The sequence below is a fragment of the Chlamydotis macqueenii genome, chromosome 1, assembly GCF_036417535.1.
Source record: "Chlamydotis macqueenii isolate bChlMac1 chromosome 1, bChlMac1.mat, whole genome shotgun sequence".
Lineage (NCBI taxonomy): Eukaryota > Metazoa > Chordata > Aves > Otidiformes > Otididae > Chlamydotis > Chlamydotis macqueenii.
The window spans coordinates 55,341,618-55,363,996 of NC_141556.1; the positions used below are offsets into that span (position 1 = coordinate 55,341,618).

A 22,379-nucleotide genomic window follows, 5' to 3' on the forward strand; every position below is an offset into this window, starting at 1 on the left:
GCATCCAATCCCGGAGGGCAGAGCAAAACTGCCGGCTTTCAAATCCTCCGCCTCCCCCGCCCGCCCCGCCCCCATCGTCTCCGGCGGCGGCGGTGTGAGGGGTCGGGCCGGCGCCACTCGATCGCCTCCCCCGGCGGCCACAGCGGCGGGCGGCGGCACCGGATCCCTCGCGGCGGAGAGGAGCGGTGAGGGCGGCGGGCGAGGGGAGGGAAGGGAAGGGAAGGTGGCAGCGTGGAGGGTTGTGCGTGAGCGGAGGCGATCCCGCAGACTTAACCCCCTCCCTCTTCCCCCCCCCCCCCCCCCCGCCTCCTTCCTCCCCGCGCCGCCGCCGCCCCGGCTCCTCGCGCGGGGAGGGCGGGAAGCGGACGCCTCGCGGCGCCCCCACGCGCGCCTCACCCACGCGGAGGCGAGGCTACCCCCCCACCCCCTCGCCGGGGCGAGTCACGCGTGCCTGGCCACGGGAGCCGCCGCCCCCCCCCCGCACGCCCCTGCTAACGGGCCGCCCGTTACGGGGGGCGGGAAGGGGGGCACCGGCGGGGCCCGTTATGGGGGGGGGGGGGCGGGGGCCGTCGCGAAGAGCAGGTGGCGGCGTGGCCGGCGCCCGGCAGCTTCCCGGGGGGGGGGAAGAGAGGAGCCCTCGGCCGTCATCGGGGCCGAGCCGCCCTGGGGGGGGCGGGCGGGGGCTGGCTGGGGGTAACCTTGGGCTGTCACCCGGCGCAGAGCAGGCTCCTCCGCAGCACAGCCCAGCAGCTTGTCCGCTGGCACGGACACGCCGCCGTAAATAAAGCGTTCGGCCGAACTAACTTTTTTTTTTTTTGACCATCAGGAAGTGTACAGCTTCATACAGCCTCTAAGTAACGAGAAAACCTCCCCCTTCAGGCATCCCCAAATCTTGTTTTTATATGCCAAGCAAACTAACTCTTCGGTTTTATTTTGTTTTATAGCTTTCCCTGCAGAAGAACTAGCAGTTGAAGAGACCTCTGGTAGGTTGGTGATTGGGTGTGGCTTGGCATGTTTGGGATAAAACGTGCTTCAGGACGTGGTGATGAATTTGTGTGTCGAAATTAGGAAGTGGCCAGTGTGTAAGGTGGAGAAAGTGAAAGAGGATTTAAGGAAAAGAGAAGCAAAGGGAGTGAGTATGCCTGTAGAGTAGAGAAGAGCATGATAGTAGAACAGAACTCATTTTTTTAAACAGTAGGGTGATGAAGTATTTAAAAGTTAAGTCAATAATCGAGCTAGGTGAACAGATTTACTTCTTTGGATCCTAACTTTTGCTCCTGTCTGGTGAAGCCTTCGTGACTTGGAGGATGTCCTCTTTTTCTTCCTTCTTGGTGTTGGATTGGCAGAAGTTGGGAATGTCCATCAGTCTGGTGTTTGTGTAGCCTAGTAGGAGCGGAGCAATGGAGTAGTGAGCATCTTTCTACTGGCAGCACCTACCTGAGAGGATAGTCATCCTAGAAAAGTGATGTTGATCAGCCTTGGAGATGGTTTTCTTTTCCCCATGTCCAAAAGCAATACTAAAGCTAGTGAAAGCTGAAGAGAAGCCGTACTCTGGGGAAGCTGAAGGCTTTCACGGCTGGATATCAGGAGGAAAGGATATATGTACAGATTTATGTTTAGAGGATGTTTTAAAACCAGCACTGTTGAGCTCAGAGAGCTGCACCAGTGTGGGGCCACTTCTAAGTCAGACAAGAGTGGAAGGGAGCCAATTTTCTGTTAAAGGAGCAAACCTTCTTCCCTTCTGACACTTGAAGTCTGTTTTATAAGTGTGTTGCTTCTAAGCAGTAGCTGTGTGTAGTCTTTTATCCCAGCGGAGGTGCTGGGATAAGAAACATGCTCCATTTATCCTGCTGAATGAATGGAGGCCAGTTATTTTGTGCAGTGATTAGTATTCATTAAATACTGGTATGCAGATGCTGCTAGGCACGGCTAGCTTCAAACCTGTGCCTCAAGGTAAAATGTTCGCTAATCCGTCGTCAGTGTGAGATCATCCTGTTTAGCGTGCGTGATGAATCTGTGTGGGACATCCAAAAGGAAAGAGAACCCATAAACCCAAGAGAGAGTTTTGTATGCAACATGCACGATGTTTTCAGCAACTCGATGGTTCTAGAACTGTGCTGACGGGAGCACTACTGTGGATTTCACTGGAAAGGAAAAACAGTTGTGTTCATTCTAGCTTGCTTTGGAGATCAGGGGAAACGTGCAGCACGTATAGTTAAAGGATGAGGTTTGGGGAGAGAGGAATAATTTCAAGTGTTGTGCAAAGAGTAATGTCTCAGTGTGGCCTTAATCTGTAGTTTTAGCTACTGGTTATTTATGAAGTGCAACAGCTTCATCAAAAAACAAGTCTCTTCAGTGTTGGAAGAGTCAACACTCTCTGACTGGTTGGCTTTGGCATGTTAATCTAGCTGTCACGAGTGAGCAATGGGGAAAGCACTAACGACACTGAAAACTAAATCCAGTATCTCAGGAACAAAAAACACATTAGCGTTCAAATAAACACAACTATTCATACTGATTACATGTTGTAGTTTGTTTTTTTTTTTTTAATGTTGAAAATTTCTTTTAATTGACAGCTCTTAGCATTTGGAAAAACAGAAAAATGGCATCAGAAGACATCACTAAACTTGCAGAGTCGCTTGCCAAAACCAAAGTGGGTGGTGGACAGTTGAGCTTCAAAGGCCAGAGCCTTAAACTCAATACAGCTGAAGATGGTAAGAGAAAATACCCTTGTCTTTGGGAAGCGTCTCCCTGAAATTCTAAAGTCTTGGGGTAAACCTCCTGCTAATCCTGCAGGGACAAGTTGTCATAATATGAACTGTGATGGAAGGGTTATTCTGCTATGGCTGCTTCTGATGTAGGTGTTTCCTTCCCTTCTTGTACGCTGCTTTGACCTGGTGCCCTGGCAGTGCTACAGCTGGCAGACCTGGGGTTTGGCTCCCTGGTGTGTAATTCTTGTTTTCCTGGTGTTCTGTCCAAGTGCTTTTGATATTCACTGTGCATTAGAAGTCAGTGCCTCTTTTAAAAACAGTAAGCAAGTGGATGACAGCTCTTGGAACGATATGCTTCAAAGACCTGCACAGAAGAATGGGCTTACGTTAGTCCACTGCAATAGTCCAGTTTCTTCCCAAATTCTGACCAGTATGTTAGACTCTTGTTGTTTTTTTCCAGACTATCTCTCTTGCTGGTGTGCGTATGTTTCCCAAATAAAAAAGTCTTGCAGTGGCTGCTAATGTAGTAAATATCTGAAGAATACATATATATATATATACACACCTAGGTCAACATTTCTGCCACACAAAGAAACAGAGTGTACTTCAGGGAGATTTTGCTATAGTGCCTATCTTTTTTGCTGATTACAAAGATGATGCTTTTTTTTATATACCATTTTAGTAGCGCAGAGCCACTGAACTATGAGGGAAGGCTTTGGAGCTTGGGAATGATAACTGCCCATTGACAGGAGAGAGCCTGCAGCCTGCTCCTGTGTCTTACACAGGATTACTCTAGAGTGAAATTGTTCCACCCTGACACATTTGCTAAACAGGCATCTACTTTTGCCAGTCAGTGGGAGCTTCTGTCTGTTGATGTGGCACCGATTCCTCTCAACTTTTCGCTTAGGCCTTGCGTCTTTGTAGGCACGTGTACTCTAGCTCCTAAACTATGTGCTGAATGGGAGAGGAATCTTACTTAGGAAGGAGGGAAACTTATTTTGCAAATAGGATGATGGCTGTCAGAGAATAGAACTAGAAATAAATTATGAAAAGGCAGAACGGGGAATGGAGAAGGTTCTCTCTAGTGACCTGACACTTTAGCTCTGTTCCCAGTGCTGTTTCCGGATTCTTTCAGGTAATGTTGTTCAGCTGTTTCTGCTAAGGCTTGAGTTCAGCAAGTATTGCTGTGTTAGAGTGTGACAGGGTGGTACCTAAGATGATAGTTAAAAGGCCAACTAGACTTATTTGCTTTTTGCAGCTGAAGAAGTGATCAAGCAAATTGAGGAGTTTGATGGCCTGGAAGCATTGCGCCTGGAAGGCAACACAGTGGGTGTGGAGGCAGCAAAGGTCATTGCCAAAGCCTTGGAGAAGAAATCAGAGCTCAAGGTGAGATCATCAAGGTGGTGAAGGGGAAGAAGTTATGTAGAAATACTGAAGGCCTATCCGTGCTCTTCCTGCAGTAGCCTGCCTTGAGTTGGCCCCAAGCCTTGCTTGGTGATTCTTCCAGTAGGAAGAACAACCATATGAAAATATGGCAGAACTTGAGGCTTTTGGGATAGTGGGAACACTTTCTGCATTTCTAACTGTTCCTGTTCAGAAGGCTTCCAGTCTTAAAGCTGGGAAGCTGTGCAAAGAAAAGCCTCTCTGCAGAGGCAGCATCTATAAACAAATAACTGTTGCAACAAAACTGAAATTCTAATGGAAAAGCTGGGCCCTATCTTCTGGAGAACAATCAGATCTTCTGAAGAATGAGTCTTCAGAGAATGCCTAAATAGAGAAGAAATGATGGAGGAAATGCACCAGGAGGTTTTTCTGCATCCAGGCTGTGTTTCCCTAGTACTACTGTTCTAGCCTAGTGTTAGGAGGATGCTGTGCTGCCAGAGGCACTGTCCTTTGCGGGAGAGGAGTATGAAACATCGATTAACGTTAATCATCCAAGTGTGGCTTTTCAAGCAAGGTCAGACTGTTGAGCTCCATACGGTAGTAAACCTGCATTCCTAATGTATCCTTCAGTTTCGTGCTGCTTTTTCCCACAGTAATTTTCTCAGTAGAAAATAATTATTGTATAGTGTTATTTACAATGTACATTTCAGTGGCTTTAGGTCCTTGCAAGTGAAGTAATTGTAATATTAGTTCTTATAGCTCTTTAGTACAGTCAAATGACAAGCCCACGGGAACCCAGGCAGTATTGAGCTGTCCCCAGTGACGTAATGCAGCTTGTATGTGTAAGCCTCTGCACAACTGTATTGTCCTAAATATTTTTAATATTTATGTTTCTTATTTTAGAGGTGTCATTGGAGTGACATGTTCACAGGGAGACTAAGATCTGAGATCCCTCCTGCTTTGGTAAGTAAAAACTAGATCTGAGGCTTCTGACTAATATAATTTCTTTTCTCACCTGTCACGCTTTTTGTGGGAGTACGTTTTTTAGCACAGAGCTGATCTTTCTCCATACTGTTAACACTAAGTATCTCAGAATAGGTGAGTGATTCTCTTTTGCTCCTTCTGTACGAGGTGGAGAAGAGTTGATAAAAAGCCAAATGCACGTCCGTGCTGGTGAAGAAGCTTGTCACTGGAGAGAACATCCTCATGATCCAATAGACAGAATAGGAGCTAAGCTTTCTAAATAAAAGCATATGGCCATCTCTTCCAAGAGCATTACAGAGCTCCCCTGCCTCCTTGAGTCTTGTGAAGCAAGAACATGATAAACCCAACAGAATGAAAACAGTGTTTATTTCTTTTAGCAATATAGAGGGAAACTCACTTCAGAGGAAAAAAAACGTGTATTTGGCCTAAAGGGATGGGACAACTTCTTGGTAACTGCCTTATGGTTATCTTTAGCTTAATTTGCACAGGTTCTTCTCTGGCTTTAGCTGTAAAGTTTTATTTCTCCATGCAGCTTTGCTGAATGTCTTCAAAGTGGAAATTTTTGCAGCATCGCTGTCATACCTAGCCACTGCAGTGATGCTGTCACTAAAAGTCAATCCACTCCCTTCCTCCCACCCACTGCCATCTGTCTCCTTACAGATCTCCTTGGGGGATGCACTCATCACTGCTGGAGCCCAGCTGGTGGAGCTGGACCTGAGTGACAATGCATTTGGGCCAGACGGTGTGCGTGGCTTTGAGGCACTGCTGAAGAGCCCCGCGTGCTACACCCTACAGGAACTCAAGCTCAATAACTGTGGCATGGGCATTGGGGGTGGCAAGGTAAGGGTTGTGTCCTTTTTGGGAATGAGGTCAGAGCCAGGACTTGGTTTCAGACTGCCCTACACAGAATCACAGAATGGTTGAGGTTGGAAGGGATCTTTACATCTAAGTTCAACTGCCCTGCTCAAGGCAACTGGACCAGGTTGCTCGGGACTGTGTCTAGTCAGTTTGTGAATATCTCAAAGGGTGGAGACTTCAGATTGTCTCTGGATAGTCTATCCCAGTATTTATCAACACTCACAGTAAAAAAAAAAAAGAGGGTTTTGTGTTTAAACTGAATTTTCTCTGTGTCTGTTTGTGTACGTTTGTGTCTGGCTTTGCCTTCTTTACACCATGTTCTCCCCCCATCATGTTGTTCTGGCTGTTCTTGCACACGGATAAGATGTCACCCAGAGCCTTCTCTCCCCCAGGCTTAATAATCTCAGCTCTCTCCCAGTGTGTCAAATTCTCCAGTTCCTTAATCCTTGAGACCCTCTGCATAACTCAGCCCAGGATGTCCATATAGAAGCCCAGAATATTCGCAATATTCGGATGCATCTCACAAGGCTGAGCAGAGGAGGAGGATTACTTCCCTTGACCTGCTGACAATCCTTTTCCCAAGGCAGCACAGTAGGCTTGCTTTGCTGCAAGCACATACTGCTAGCTCAATGGGTCAACTTCTCACCCATTAGGACCCCCAAGTTCTTTTCTGCCAAGCTATTTTGCCTCCTGTTGACCCCCAGCTTGTGCTGGTACTTGAGGTTACTCCTCCCCATTTGCAAGACTTCACGTTTCCCTTTAAACTTAGTGAGATTCTTGTTCGCCCATTTTTCCAGTCTCAAGATCCCTTCCCTCTACATGTTTTCATGGGTAAATTTCTGAAATATGAAAAACTCATCCGTTTTTCCAGGAAAGAGACAAAGTTCTACCCTAAACATTAGATTCCATGTCAAGAGAGTTAGTAGCCTTGGATTTGAGAGAACAGTATTACCAAGCCTAGCACTGAAGGATGCCTGTTGGATGAAGCGCAGAAAACCAGGACTAACTGTCATTATCACTAAGACCCTATATGTTTGCCTGTTTAAGAATCAAATGTTCTTAATGGGGTCAACGTGTTTTGATGTTGGAAAATGATAATTTCTTGTCTAAGAGTGTGCAAGTTTTGTAGTTATAGACAGTCTTACTGTATACCTTTCTGTAGAAGCAGCTACATTTCAGTGGTGACCAAAGTATTTCTTGAAAGCTGGGTGTACAAAACACATCTGGATTCCTTCAGAATGAGATGCTGAGGTAGTATAAATTGGTTATTTTGTCTTTAGATATTGGCAGCTGCTCTGAAAGAGTGTCACAGGAAATCAAGTGCCCAGGGCAAGCCTCTTGCTTTGAAAATATTTGTGGCTGGCAGAAACCGTCTGGAGAATGATGGTGCCACTGCCCTGGCTGAAGCCTTTGGGGTAAGTACCAAACCAGAGCTTCTTGAGAGCAAATTGGAGCAAGGTGTGCTTAAGTGTGAATGTTAAAGATAATGCACATAGAGCTTGCCTCAGCTTGGAGGCAGTGGCTGGTAGTTGATTCACTGAAGTCGCTGAGTTGTTTGCTGCTGAAACTGGAGTCTTCAACAAGTGCAATTAGAATTGATGACTGAATGTTTCTGTGACCTAAGTTTCCAAACGCATAACTAGTGACTGTGTAAAGTATTTATTTGAGGGAGAAGAAGGCATCTCCCAAGTAGTTTAATAGCAGTCTTATTCCTTCTCCTCCCTCTGTGCTAATGGAGGTTATCTGGCACTGGGGTAGGTGTACCAGCTGACCTCCTGAGTGCTTTTTTTGTGCAGTCATTCAATCATCTGGCAAAAGCAACCTAGTGTTTTCACTAGGATCATCTTGTGAGGGCTCTAAATGCTGTCTGGCTTTCTCAGTCTGTCACTGGCCAACTTGCACTTTTGTTGGAAGAAGAGAATTCAGTGGGGCCACCTAATTCCCTTTTCTTTCCTCCGTTGCCGCTAAAACTGGCTTCTGAATTGAAATGCATATTGTCAAGTGTATTAACAATGATGTTGGAGGTTATAGGTTGCTCTTTTTGTAAAGAGCCATCTGGATGTGATTTTGACTAATCAGTAATCATGGCATGAACTCTGCAAAATAAGACTTCTTAAATAATTGAAAGGCATATAACAGTTGTTCATGAGGAGTTCAGACTGAATTATGCTATCAAAATGGGATTCATTACTGTCTTTTGTGACATGCTGTTTCATCCATAAACAGAGTTCATGGGAATTTTCTTATGGGTTTGCTTCTGCAGTCAGGGTAAAACGTAGATCTTTAAGCAACATCACTGGATATGGTATTTTTCTATTTTGTTTCAGTGTTATTGAACCACAGGTGAAGAACTCTTGTTTTAAGCTACCTAGAGCAGGCACACTAGGAGGATGCTACTTGTGACTCTTAAAATCAGGGCTTTGTGTTAATCTGACACTTGACATGAGCCTGCTGTTTCACTTAGATTTGTGACGTAATTGCTGGTAAATAATTCTATGTAGAAGAACTAAGGGAGTCTTGAGTTGGAAGAAAACAATTTTAAGCAAGTCCTGAAGAGTGGAGCACTGTACTCTTGAGTTGAACTATGTCGCCTAACAGCTTTTTTTTAATCTGCATCCTTTTCCAGATCATTGGGACTCTGGAAGAGGTCCATATGCCACAGAATGGAATTAACCATCCTGGCATCACGGCGCTGGCCCAGGCCTTTGCTATCAACCCACTCCTTAAGGTTATAAACTTGAATGACAACACCTTCACAGAGAAAGGAGCTGTGGCCATGGCAGAGGTGAGTTGTTCTGAGCAGTTGCTTTGGGTTTGTCTTCTGCCTCCCAGTCTCCTCAAATATCGTTAGCATTAGCACCTCTGGATTGGTGGAGCTACGTGCTGTGCTGCGGTGGGAAAGATGACCTTCCAGGAGTAATAGGACATTTGTTTACTTACATATCTGTACTTTCAAATTTGTGCTGTCTTGCAGACTCTGAAGGCACTTCGGCAGGTTGAAGTGATCAACTTTGGAGACTGCTTGGTGCGTTCCAAGGGTGCTGTTGCTATTGCTGATGCTGTAAAAGAAGGGCTTCATAAATTAAAGGTATTGTTGTCTTGCCGTTCATCTTTGAATCTCTTTTGAAAATGCCTAGTTTCCCATTTCTTGTTTTTCTGTCCATTCTACCGCTACTGGTTATTTTAAAGTAGGATTCACTTCAGTGCAGGCTCTGTGCTCACAACTTGAAAGCAATAAGCTGTATTGTAGATCAGTGGCATTGCCACATACAGCTAAGACTATTCTACATGGAGGTGCACCGGTGATCTGTTTAGACTCTACGTGATGTTTTTGAAGCTGTTGGTTCCACTCAGCAAGTGCTATTCAAGAAATAGATAATGGCAGTCTATGCTTTTAGAACCTCTCAGAGGGTTGTGAGCAGGGACTGAGATGTTAATGAACAGCTTGTAATCTCTTCAGCATTTCAGAGTTCATGCAGTTAATGCTTTTTCTTTGTTAGGACATGTATCAAGGGTCCAAATATTTTTAGGTTTTTTGCAATACCCCAACCTCCTGCATCAATATTTGCACAGGACTTGCATTTGACAGCATTCTAGACAGGCTGAAGTCCAGTCAGTAAAATAAGTAAACTGGAAACACCTGCTGTGGATCACAACTGCACTGGGACAGATGCTGAATGCGTAATTCCTCATCTTGCAAATTTACAGTCAAAGACAAGAATTCAGCTGAGTCCTAATATTTGGTTACTTATATGAACCTGGTACAGAAGGAACTACATGCTTTGTGGTACGAGATCCCTTGCTCAGCCTTCCGTGATTCTACTGGGAATTATGTCTGAATCTTACAGGAAAACTTAAGTAAGGATTCTAATGGAGGTATTGATGAACAGCTGGAAGTTAAATCCTCTTTTTCTAGAGCAGAAGTGGTTAAGGGAGGGTAGTGTGAAGCAATCGTAGCTGATTCATTCTGTTCTAGGACTGCTTCCCTTTTGTTGTTAATATTAAATCTCTTCTGAGAAAGGATTGATTGAGCACAAAGTGGAATGGTGGGGGATGGTGCCTGGCTGTTGAAGAACTCTTGTTTTAAGGTACCTAGAGCAGGCGCACTAGGAGGATGCTACTTGTGACTCTTAAAATCAGGGCTTTGTGTTAATCTGACATGTGTTGAATAACTTTACTTTTACTAGTCTGTCAGCAGTGTTTCTCTGCTGGCTGTGTTTTTCAGAAGTAGTACCACTCGTAGTTGTCTCTTGAAGGCCTTAACTTGCAAAGTAAGTGTTCAAAAGCAAATGTACAGCCCGTTTAGTATAGCAGCTACCCTTCTTCAGTAAGGCTTACTGGTGTGTGAATTCTGGAATAGTTGTGTGACTCGAATAAGTGAAGATCTCCAGTCAAATGATTGCTAAGAACAGAAATGTCTGCTACCTTTTAGGGGAGCAGTCTGAATAGTCTGGTCTCTGTGGCTCTTTTAGTAAAGTGGTCACCTTCAGTAGTGCTGCTTTTAACAATAGAGTGTTTCAAAATGCCCCTTTTAGGTGTATGAAGTAGAAGTATGTGTCAAGTTTTATTTCCAATTGAAAATACTTTTTTTGCGAAGAGCCTCTTCAAATGAGAATCTTTCCAGAACATTTGTGAGCCCATGAAGCTTGCGGAGATGATAGATGTTAATAGGAATTCTGCAAACAAATTTTCTTTTGATTTTTTTAGGAACTGAATTTATCCTTCTGTGAGATCAAACGAGATGCTGCTCTGACTGTTGCTGAAGCTATTGAAGATAAGGCAACGTTGGAGAAATTGGATCTCAATGGTACGTAAGTTTGCTAGATCAAAGTATGTCCAGTCTGATCCCAACTAGAAATCAATAAGAAGAATGTTGACAGTATCACATACTCTAATCTTGCAATTGTCAGCGTTTAAAAAGTGGTACTCTGAGAGTAGCTGAACTGGTATGACCTCAGGACAGGAAGCAGGTAGATCCTGAAAGTTTTCTTAAGCCATCAACTCAGTTAATTGCTAAAGTTAAGCAGTTTCAGTACATTTCGTGAGGTAGAAAGATTAAACTGACAACTATACCTGTTTTCAGGAAAAGTTTTTAAACTTTGGTGTGATCTTGGTACGTCATACTTGCAAACAAAAGCCTCTGTCTCTGCAGAAGAGTGGGAGAACTTGGACCAGTGCTGGCTTTTGGTGTTTGTACCTTGGGTCACTGCATTTCAGTGGTACTGTGCTGGGTGTCCTTGTTTTAGAAACACTGAGAACAAGAGCTGTTTATCAAACTAGCAGGAAGTCTCGCAAAGACACTCTGAAAAATTAGGGTGTGTGTTTGTCTCCAACCATTGCGTAATGCTGCTGAAATTTGTCTAACGGTTTGATTCTGATAACTGAAGCCTGCATTGCTGCCTCTAAGGTGTGGTGCAGAAATGGCAGGTAACTCTTCCATTTCAGAAATAATAGACAAGAATCTGTAGCAAAATGCTCAAGAACAAACTTGTGTGCATCTCTTAAGTCTGCCTCCTTTCCCCATCAACGTAGGTAACTGTCTGGGAGAAGAGGGATGTGAGCAACTCCAGGAGATCCTTGAAGGCTTCAGTATGGCAGCTGTGCTGGGATCTTTGAGGTAGGCGGGGTACCAGAGTTTAAATCAGAAATCTTCTGACATTTTTCATCAACACTTTCATTCACTTATCTGTTCTAAAGTAAGAACTGTAACATTGCAGATGGATGAGTATGGCCTGAGTATGTAGTCTGGAGCAGCATTAGGGGTTTCCATAAGCAGGATAAGCCTTGTATCTTGTTTTCATTGATGGACTTATCTTAGTGTTAGTTACTGCTTGCATTCCTCATTCTTTACTTGCCTTTGTCAACTGGGTAACTGAAGCCTGAGTGTTCTCTTAACCTGCTGTAGATGGAGGTGTACTTCTTGCAGTAAGACTTGAGGGGTGGCTGCTTTTCAGTTCTGGTGTACAGGAATTGCAAGTGTGTAATTATTGTAACATGTAACTCTTAAATCTTAGTGATGATGAAGGAGAGGAGGAAGATGATGAAGAGGAGGAGGAGGATGAAGATGAAGAGGAGGAGGAAGAGGAGGAGGAGGAGGAGGAGGAAGAAGAACAAGAACAAGAACAGCTGAAGGAGAGAGGACCGGGAGAACAGGAGTCAGTGACTCCTAAGAAGATAATTGATTCACAGGTAAGCTTACTTCCAGATGCATTCCTGTTTCTTCAGCTGGAGAAGAGTAGAGGAGGAAATGAGATTTGAAGTGCTGACAGGAGTTCACATTCTTGTGTGGGCTGACACTGGATTAACAGTCAGAGATAATATGCAGGAAATAAAGAAAATACATGATTTGGAAAGATGTTTTGTTAAAGTGTGCATGTGCACACATGTGTGAAGGGAGAGGCTGAATAGCAATTGTGACAAACATAGGTAGAAAAAGTCTTCCTGTGTCCAGAAGAACTTGGACGTGCAATGCCATGCAGTTGTGCTGGCATATTCTGGCTATTCCGATTCTGGGCTTGTTCCAGCCTCAAGTAGTTTTCAAATAGGACAGGTCAGGATTTGTTCTATGTGCCTTTGCTGCTGAACAGATTTATTTACTTCCAGGATTAAACTTGAGATGGATTCTGCCTCTTTCAGGATTCAACTCCAGTGCCATCTCCTCCTGTGGATGTTGCCACATTCCTTGCTTTCCCATCACCAGAGAAGCTGCTGCGACTAGGACCGAAGTGCTCTGTGCTGATAGCTCAGCAGGTAGGTGAGCCAGTGGTCTTCCGTGGTTGATTCTCTCTTGAAATTGTTTAATCCCCAGAGGTGATAACTTTCTCTTGAAAGCTAGATTTGCATCTTCTCCTTGGTGATCCCAAGGAATCTCATGGAAGCAGGTGATGCAGTTAACTCTTATACTGGCACCAGAGCTCCTACAGAGAGTAACTTTTGTTTCACAGTGTTGCTTATGCCTTGTGATATGGCTGGGGCAAAACTGATGTCAGTCAGCTGAGGGCTGTAATTCTTGTCACCACCCTACTAGAGACCCATCTTCTGTAGCTGGCAAGCAGTAAACCGAATTACTCCTGATTTTATTTATTTATTTATTTTTAATTTTATTTGTTTTGTCTTTCAGACAGATACATCTGATGTAGAGAAAGTAGTTACAACTCTCCTAAGGATATCCTCGGTCTTCAAAGATGAAGCCCCAGTGAAAACAGCAGTGCATGAAACGACAGGTGACTGGGCCTTTCTTCGCTTCATGGTGTGACCTGCTTCAGTGTCAAGGACGCCAGTGTGATGCAGAGGAAGCCCCCTGTGGGCCAGGCCATTGGACTGTTTTGTCCCTAGCAGCAGGAAACACCAGATAACAAAGTCCTTAGCTGTGCCGCGCTGTTGTGTGGAGTGAGAGAGTCATTCTGAACTTAGCATACCTTGTGCTTCCAGAATATTGGTCCTGAGGGAGCCCAGGGAACAATTGAACAAGTTTTCTCATGTTCTCATTCCTTTTGGTTTCAAATGAACGGTGAATTCTTGCTGGTCTTCAGGATTTTAGGGCTCTAACTCTTGCTGCTCTGCTGCATCTGATCATATTTATATGCATGTATGCACATAGCATGCATGTTCAGATGTACTGAGTAGAGCATTTTGCGACGCTTAGGACTGAGGTCAAACTGCATCTAAAGCTTGTCAATGTGCAAATTAGGGGTGGGGGTTTTTCCTATTTTTTTGTGTGTGTGTTTTCTTTTCCTTTGTATCAGGTCTTATACCTAAGGAGTGGGTTTTATCTGTCTCGGTGTTTCAGAGGTTATACCTAGTCCCTGAGGAGATAACTAGAATAGTAGCAAATATTGCCTCCCAAAACTGCTTTAACAGCTGATATTTCCTGAGGTCCTGTATGATCAATCTTGATCTTAAAATCTGTAACAGCATCCCTTTCTGTATTGTTTAATATAATGCGTTTATTTATTTTTAGATGCCTTGATGAGCAAAGCCTTTACTTCTGCCACATTTAATTCAGATGCATTTGTCACAAGCCTCTTGATCCACATGGGACTACTTAAGGTGAGGAAGCAGGAAAGAGTTAAGTTATGGTCTGTTTAGGCTGCTGAAGACCAGACTGGCTGGGTTTTGAGTAATTATGTTGCCATGGAAGCAGCTGGGTGCCTGAGCATGCCTGGTGCCCAGGGACAATGGAAGTTTGCAGGTCCAGCAGAAATTGCAAATTGCAAGGTTGCATTAGGATGAAGGAGGTGTCAGCTCTTTGTACCTCTTCTGCTTAATGTGCTCTGCATTCTTGGTTGTCCCCTAAAGGTAGGGAGGGTCAGGTAAGGAAATAGTGCTGCTGCTGGACTATGGTGTCTATAAAAAGCCGTGTCTAGGAGTGTAATCTACACATTATTAGTTAATGTGGTCCTTTAGGGCACCTCTTAGTAACATGGCTCAGAAGCATATATCTAACTACTCATGCTAGATCAGTAGCATTTAACTTATGCTTTGGAGTACCTTTGCCAAATACTGGAGTTAAATGTGTAGTTATGCGAAATAGACTTTCTCACGAGAAAGGATGGAGGGTCGATAGAAAACTTGCAAATTGCGTTAGAATACTTCTAGCTTTACTTGTCGTGAGATGAGTGGGGAGAGGTTCTATCTGCAAAATTAAGGAACATCTTTGCCTATTCATGCTACAAGGGTTAATGTTTCTTGCTGCCTTTGGACCTAGAAGCTGAGAATGGAAACTTGGACCAAGACAATTTTAAACCACAGAATAGCTGTAGTCAATGTTATAGCAGCCTGCTTTTAATTAAGTTCATAAATTTCCTTCTGGTAGCATCCAGCTTGGGGTACAGACAGCTGTTGACATGCTTGGATACATCTTAGTTTCCTAAAAATCAGTTTAGTCTTTCCTTGTGTACATTGGATCAATGCTGAACTTTCCACTTCTCAGCTCAAATGAACCAGAGATGGCTTTCTGTTCTGCAGAATGCTTATTTTGGAGACTTCTGTATGGGCAAGAGGTAGATGGTAAATAGCAAATATGCATGATGGGCAAAGCACAGATTTGTGCTCCAGAAGAACTCTTTCAGGCCAGGAAGTGGCATTGATAATAAAGCCACTGAGGATCAGCCAGCTGATTGTCATCTGTGGTACAGAGGACTGTGATGAACAGTAGAAGGGAGCAGCTTCCATCATTTTCTGTCCCACATAGCTGTAAGCACACGAGCAACGGGTATTCTTAGCACCATGAAATCCCAGGTCGTACACCTAGGAACACAGGTCTAGATCCTGTCTACAGAATGAAGGGCTTTAGTTGAAATGGCAGTGGAGAAATAAATGAAAACAATGTAAGAGTTGGGACATGTAGGTTAGCATCACATTAGGAGCATGAGTAAGTTATGCATCACGTAAGCAGGAGGATGGCTATTAGCTTTATCTTGTACACAGCTGTGAGACCAGTTCTGGGAATACTGCATCAAGTTCTGGAGGAAGCCTACCAAAGAACTTGAGATAGTATAAAAATGAGCTCCAGAATAATACAGGAAAAAATGATGTAATGAAGGCAACTGAATTCTTTATTAATTGAAGCCTGGTGGAATTCCTTAGGGGAACACCTTGACATAGGGCCTATGAGAAGATCTGGGTGTTTCACTTGCAAGTTCATTACTTCCCTTTCTCCATTACTACTGCTGTTGATAGATAAGTACTAGAATGTTCTTGAAACTGCTTTATTTCAGATGCTGGTGCTGAGAGGCTGTGGAATTGGCTACCTTTGTCTTGAGGACCATTGCACTTAATCCAGTGACCAGCTTTCTCTCCTACAGCGTAAGGGAGCACTTCATTCAACAGAGAATTCAGTGCCGCTGTGAAGTACAGTGTATTAGATAAAATTGTGATTGTCTGATGTCTGACTTCACCTTCTTGTCCTTTTCTCAGAGTGAAGAGAAGATCAAAGCTGTCCCAAGCCTCTATGGTATTCTTATGACCTTGAACCATATGGTCCAGCAGGATTATTTCCCTAAATCCCTGGCCCCAGTTCTCTCAGCTTTTGTCACAAAGTGAGTATTGTACTTGCTCCCGTGCAGTCTTCTCCATGGGAGCTAGTGAAACTGTTTGAGGGTTAATATCTACATGCAAGCTGTTCTGCTAAAGCTCACTAAATATCTGTTCTGAGATTAAGGATTAATTGTTTAATTGGCCTCTACTTTCACCTTGCTTACTCCAGTATATAAGATATAGAGAAAAAAAAAACCAACACCTTGATCCTAAAGAAGAAATAGTGGCAAGATGGCTTTGCAGCTAACAGGCTCTGACGCAGAGACTGCTAATGCCAGTCACAAAAGAGGTGTTTCGATCCTAAGGAAACTTGCTGTATTTCTAGCCCCTGCTTGAGTGAACCATGCTGGATCTAACTGCACCCTCCAAATCATTCTTCTAAATATGAGGGTCAGCAGAGCTCTACCTGAATTGTCACGCTGAGTAACACTGAACACCAGCGGATCAAAACACTGCAAAACGCAAAGACTGAATTAGTGTCTAAATGAAACTTCCTACTGTGACAGCAACAAGGATAGTGATTTTTCTGAGAACAAACCTGGGAGCGGAAGCATTGAAGAAGCTGCCTTCTACTGCCTGCCCCATAAAACATAACAACAACATAAAATAACGTTGTTACTTCTGGTACAGGTGTAGAATCAGCCACTGTGCCCACCAGCTTTAGTTTCTATAACGTCTTAAAGCAGAGTAAATGCAATAGCTGTGGAAGGCACATCTCTTCTGGATTAAATCAGTGTGAGCTTCAGCATCAACAAGACTTAGAAAAAACATACCAAATAGACCTTCTTTCAAGAGAGGAAGGATTAAATACTATACTCAAGCAGTCAAGAGGAGAAACAGTCCAAAAAAGTTGCTTCAGGCAAAACCAGCAGAGATTTGAAATCCATTTGGAGCTTGATGGCTGTCTCAGCATGGACCACGTCTCATATAGGGTGTGGGCAGCTTTTTGACAGATTCCAGAATGAGGCTTAAGCCTTCCTGATTTTCACGGTATGGGTAATATGCAGGCACTTAGGATCTCTTTCTGATGAAAGGCAGAGGCATCAAGTGCTTGTGGTCAGTACAGAATATGAGCGATAGGGATGCAGTTAAATATTTGTAGTCAGTCTTTTCTTAATTCTCCTGGGACTGGAATCAGGCCAGTTGTGATGGGAGAGAATATTTTTTCCAAGTGTTGGTATGGCTGAAGCTGTCAAAAGTGATGTGTAGCGGTGGTGTGTGTCCCCCAACCACCCATCCTAAGGTCAGTTTTGGAAAATAAAACTATGTAACTAGCTTGTTTATACATGTGCAAATGCTAAACTAGAGGCCTTTCTGGTGGAACAGTTTGTCTCCTCTCCTTTGGCTTGATGAGGCTAAGAATTGGGCAGTTACAAGCTGCTGACCCTATGTTTTACCAACTGAACAAATACACCTCCAACTCAATCGTTACAGGTTTAAGCAAGAAGTATCGGCACTTGCCGTGTGAAGTTGTGCAGACAGATCACTGGATTTCTGCTGTTTTCAATGCTGCTGCCTGTGCCTGTGATCTTGCTGGTTGGTCAAATAGATATGTGCAGCGTAAGGATCCAATACCAGCCCTAAAATAAGAGTGAAGAATTTGATGGCTTACTACTTCATCAGGCACTAATTATGCAGAGACTCAGTTTGATCAAAACATGTACCACTTAATGTCTATCAGCCCCAGCCGTCCAAACAGAGGATTTAAATCACTTGAAGCTGGGAATACAGAAAAGGGGACTTTGGTTCAATGCAGTTGACCCGTCTAATTGCTTATGTCAGATTCCAGTGCCTAGAGTAGCCTCATAACTCGGCTTGACGTCTTTCTAAACAAATTTGTTCACAAAAGACACTTGTCCCCCTGTCCTTATATGTGTGCATTATTTGCAAACCCCTCTGTTGCAAGATGTGATATTATCTTAGGGAAACTTATGTCCTATGCAGCATGATGAAGTCAACACTATATACAAGCAAAGTACCTTTGTGTTTTATTTATCAAACACATGTATTCCTTAAAATGCTTTCCCTAAGAGAACAAGGAGAACAGCTGTTAAATCCTTCACAGTTACCTGTAGAAAACAGCATTTCAAGAACCACCAAGTCTGGTTAAAACAGCTTTCTGATTAACCTACACCCTTTGTCTTTCCTTTGAATTCAGTCAGAACAAAATCACGTCCTAACCTTAAATCAAACCTCGAACTAGTTAACCTGGTAATCTGCAGAGCTCGTTTGGGCTCTGTTTCTGCAAGAAATCGGTTTCCACTCTGCCAAACCCATGAGTCCTTCATTTGCAGCAAACTGGTATGCATTTTTTGTGGAATTTTCTAGGTTTTTCCTTTAGGATTGTAGTTAGCTCCTTTTGGGCTTCTAGAGCTGTGAAGTTCTTGTAGCTCCTAGGCTAGAGCTCTGCTGCCTTTCTCTGCAAGAGACTTACTTCTGGAGTAGTTATTCTCCTCCTTTCTTTTATGATGTAGGTATTGTTTTCCATCCAAAAATCATTGTAAATTTATCGATATGGACTGTAAGCAGCATCCATCTTGCTCTGCTGCTGTCAGTCCTTATTTTCTTTTTTGGACACAAGAGGGTGCTGTGAATCCACATGTGCTTTTCCCTAAGTCTCTAGGTGGAAACCCTGAAAGTATGTGGATGTCTGCCTGCCTGCTTGGGACTTCCTGTAGGTGGTGGTGGGGTTTGGGTTTTTTTTTTTTTTTTTCCGTAAGGCTGGAAGTTTTGGGGTTGTTTTTTTGTAAGGTTTGGGGATTTTTTTTTTTTTTTTTTTTGTGGTGGTGGGGTTTTTTTCTGCTCTTTGCAATTGATGTGGTTGGATCACATCAGTGGCCTCTTTCAACAGTTCGTAGCAGCAGAGTTGCAGGCAGTTTAACTCCACAGCAAGTAAGGAGGCTCTTAGTGCTCAAAGAGGCTTGGTGTTAGGAGTGGAGGCTGAGTATGATCAACGTTGGCAGTGCAGGCTCTCTATTCCCAAAAGTGGGGAGCTGCTTAAGCAGCGTCAGCCTGTTCAGTGCAAAGAGAGCTGGGTCTTCCAAAGATGACAACTGAAATACCTCACCCAGCCACTTTGGAGATAAACTGCAAGTTGTGATTGTGTCCTGTCTGTTCAGTGTGGAGTGCTGAATGGCTCTTGAGGGAATAAAATGGGTTAACTCTTCTCCAGGATGTGCTTCTGTTAAAACCACAGCAGCCGTGGAGCCCTGTACCAAACCACTTCTGCAGCTGTTGCCCATGTACTACCAATCCAGATATTAACTTCTTGCTCCTACCTAGATATTCCAGTCTGTATTTCAGCTCACCCTTCTTTCCCAAATTGAGTAGATATCACTGCTGTTAATTAATAAAGGTTATTTTGCTGTGGTGGGGTAGGAGAGAGGTAAAATTAATGATTTCCATTCTCAGAACAGTGGAAAACACTGGATTAAAATTCTTTGGAGGAAGTTCTCTAATGGATGGATGCAGGTTGTTAGAAGTTGCAGTGATGCTTAGAGACCTGTTAGCCTTTGGAAACAGGCTGGGAGGTGATGGGAATGTTGGGGAAATTTAGCCCTGGGCATTAACCCTGATGTGACCGTAGTTCCGCCATCTCGTGTCGAGGAGCAGATTATTCTGTGTGAGGTAGACCTCACTGTTGCAATCTCTGTGCCAGGCCCTTTCTGCAGGCTCGGTGGCCTGTTTGTAAGGCACCCCGAAAGCGAGCCCAGCAAAGCCAGTCAGGTGTTACTTGGCTTTAAGGGGCAGGTGTGGCAGGAGGTTACATTGCCTCTATTTAAAGACTTAAAAAAAGAGAGACCAAAGATGCTGTTGGGTCAAAGACAGCAGATGACTGGTGAGAAAAGATTTGGGTACGAGCAGGCTTGTGTTCTGGGGCCCTAAACAGTGAATCTATATGGAAAATTCTCTTGCTGGGAGGGAGGATAAGGGGTTTCTACCTCCATCTACTTCCTCTACCCAAAATGAGACATCAGGCTGCAGAGATCAACACTCTCCTGCTGATTTTTGTACCTGTGGAAATAAATGTGATTCTTGACAATTGTCTTCCTGACTTGGACTCAGCAACAAGAGAGAGAATTTTCCACTGCAAGTTCTGGATGGGAAACAGTGATCTGTGCAGAGATCGGGGAACAGTTTCAGAAGAGATGACTGAGGGTAAAAGATGCAGGCGTTTGGCATGCAAGCCCAGAGTTTGAAATAGCGTTTACTGGCTCATTCAAAGTCAGATACAAAGCAGTTCTTAAACGTAGCATTTTAAATCTCTCTCCTCTTTCCACAGACCAAACCGTGCTCTTGACTCTTGTTCATTTGCTCGCCACATGCTCTTACAAACCCTCCACCAGCTGTAAGAGACAAGAGACGTGCTGCTGTGCCCTTCCCTCTTCATAGGACTGTCGTCAGCAGAGAACTCGGAGCTGCATGGTGGGAGAGGATCCCAGAGCCCATACAGACATGCTGTCCTTTCTTGTCTTTTTTTTTTTTTTTTTTTTTTTTCCTCCCACCCCTACCTGTAGGAAGTCTATCCTTCCTTCTGCTTTCATAAACATGGACAAATCCTGCTGAATTTTTGTTTTCTACTCCTCATGAAGTGACTCTCTGGTCTGCAGGGCAGGTGCTTATGCTAGAATAAGTCAGTGCTGCTCTGAGCTCTGCGTGAATGGAAAAGACGAGTTCTCCACTTTGCTCTCGTTGGCAAGGAAGGGTGTGCCAAGGCTAACACGGGGCCCAGAAGCGCTCTCATCAGGATCAACCCAGTTGTGCATTTTATTTTATTTTATCGGACTGTGACTCCTGCCTGATAGCATTCAGCACTGCGCAGGAGGGAGGCTACGCTGCTGCTGCCGCCCCTGCTTCCCCAGGCCAGGGGAGTGCTTGACCCCCTTCTGCTGCCGCCGGGTCAGAGGGGCAAGGTGTGCTGTGCTGCCCTTTGTTTCTTTTTTTCAAGTCCATTTGTCGAAGGCAGTGTGTGGCTCATTTGTATTTCCATATACTACTCCCCTGCTGCTGTGGCTTGGAATATTTGGGTAGTGTGGCTGACCCTGGCGGCAATTGCTTAAGGGAGCAAGCGTATGTTTATTGTACATTTTTTTGCCGTTGCCTGTGTTGTTCCCTCTTCCTGCCCTTTTCCCTGTCCCTTTCCCTTCTCTTCCTAATTAAATAGGCATGGTTTGGAAATGAATACAGTCCAGGAAGTACATGTTCCCTTTTTCCTTCCTTTGGTCAAACACTGGGTCTGTGTACACTGTTCACATGTTTGAAAGCTGAGCCTGTGTAAGAGTGCGACAAATAAGGGCTGTGCTTTTTTTCTTGTGCTGAAGGAGTAGCAGCAGACACCCCTAAATCTCTGTATGGAGGATTGTCCGTGTGCCTACACGTTTGTGGCACCTACCTGTACCGCTCCTGGGCACACAAGCTCACTGGTTGGTCCTGCTCCCTCTTCTTTCAAGCCTCTGAGAATCAACACATCTCATTAGGTAGCAAGAGTTGTTCCTTCCATCTCTGTTTTCAGCTGGAGACTGTCTCCTTCCAGACCTTACAATTGACATTTGGTGGAAGTAGGGCCAGTGCCAGGAAGCCATCAAGAAGATGGAGTAAGCTGTCCCTTCCACCTGAGGGGCAACATGTGCCACAGCTGGCAGGGTGCATGTGCCTGGCCTGAGCCGCAGGAAAAGCTGCTGTTAACTCACAGGGTGTGCAGACGGCGTTGGCAGAAAAAAAGGGCTTGGGGCACTGGATTGAAATAAAGTGTGTGGTATGCGCAAGACCTATTTGCTTAACTTCCTCCAGCTTGTGGGCCTATTTAAGGCAACCACTGGTGAAACTGGGGTGGCTGTGGGAGGTTTCCTGTGGCTATGATCCAGCAGGTACAGGAAAGCAGTGTCTCATGTCGCTCTGGCAGTGGAGACGCTGGCCTTGGTGTAAGAGCAGTGTCCTCTATTGAAAAAAAAAAAAAGCTGCCTTAAGGCTAAGAGCAAAATGGATTTTCTCCCCGTTTCTGTGACTAAAGTTGGAACTCTATGTCCAAATTGGTAAAAACTCAATTTAAGTGAAGGTACCTGCACCTACAGAAGGAGCTTCAATCAGTGCAGGCTGAGCCCTGCCTCCTTCACCTCATCCCATCCCAATCCTTCAGCTGTCTGTTGCAGAAGTGAGTCTGTTAAGTTTTGCCACGAGCTTGAGGGCAAAACTGAGACGTAAGAGCATTTGTATTTTCTGTAAGTCTTGAACCTAGCTTAGCTTTCCTGGAGGCTCCCTGGACTCTTGCTGCTCGTCGTGTCCCTCTGCCCTGGAGGAGGGTGGTGGAGAAAAGGAACGCGATGCAGAAGGGCTTAACCTCTACAGGAGGCTGTCTGGGATGTCGTGTGTGCAATGCTGTCTGACAGCCTGCGAAGGTCGGAGGGA

The 22,379-nt window shown here is 44.5% G+C and overlaps 1 protein-coding gene across 1 annotated transcript; it reads left to right on the plus strand.

The window, feature by feature from the left end:
* On the plus strand, nt 1-21,741 carry RANGAP1 (Ran GTPase activating protein 1). The gene is made up of 17 exons (XM_086752233.1): nt 1-185; nt 945-983; nt 2,570-2,714; nt 3,970-4,097; nt 4,998-5,057; nt 5,739-5,918; nt 7,217-7,351; nt 8,563-8,721; nt 8,911-9,024; nt 10,644-10,743; nt 11,469-11,553; nt 11,951-12,125; nt 12,573-12,686; nt 13,057-13,159; nt 13,897-13,985; nt 15,855-15,976; nt 20,257-21,741. The coding sequence occupies exons 3-17, from the start codon at nt 2,603-2,605 to the stop codon at nt 20,324-20,326; spliced, it is 1,746 nt and encodes a 581-aa protein (XP_086608359.1). The 5' UTR covers nt 1-185; nt 945-983; nt 2,570-2,602; the 3' UTR covers nt 20,327-21,741.
* Nucleotides 21,742-22,379: the final 638 nt, after the last annotated feature.

What these genes read in the sequence shown, in the direction of transcription:
- RANGAP1 (XM_086752233.1), top strand. Translation starts at nt 2,603, where the DNA reads ATGGCATCAGAAGACATCACTAAACTTGCAGAGTCGCTTGCCAAAACC. An exon ending in GAGCTGTGGCCATGGCAGAG is followed by an intron (nt 8,722 to 8,910) that starts GTGAGTTGTTCT and finishes GCTGTCTTGCAG; the next exon opens with ACTCTGAAGGCACTTCGGCA. An exon ending in GCTGTGCTGGGATCTTTGAG is followed by an intron (nt 11,554 to 11,950) that starts GTAGGCGGGGTA and finishes CTTAAATCTTAG; the next exon opens with TGATGATGAAGGAGAGGAGG.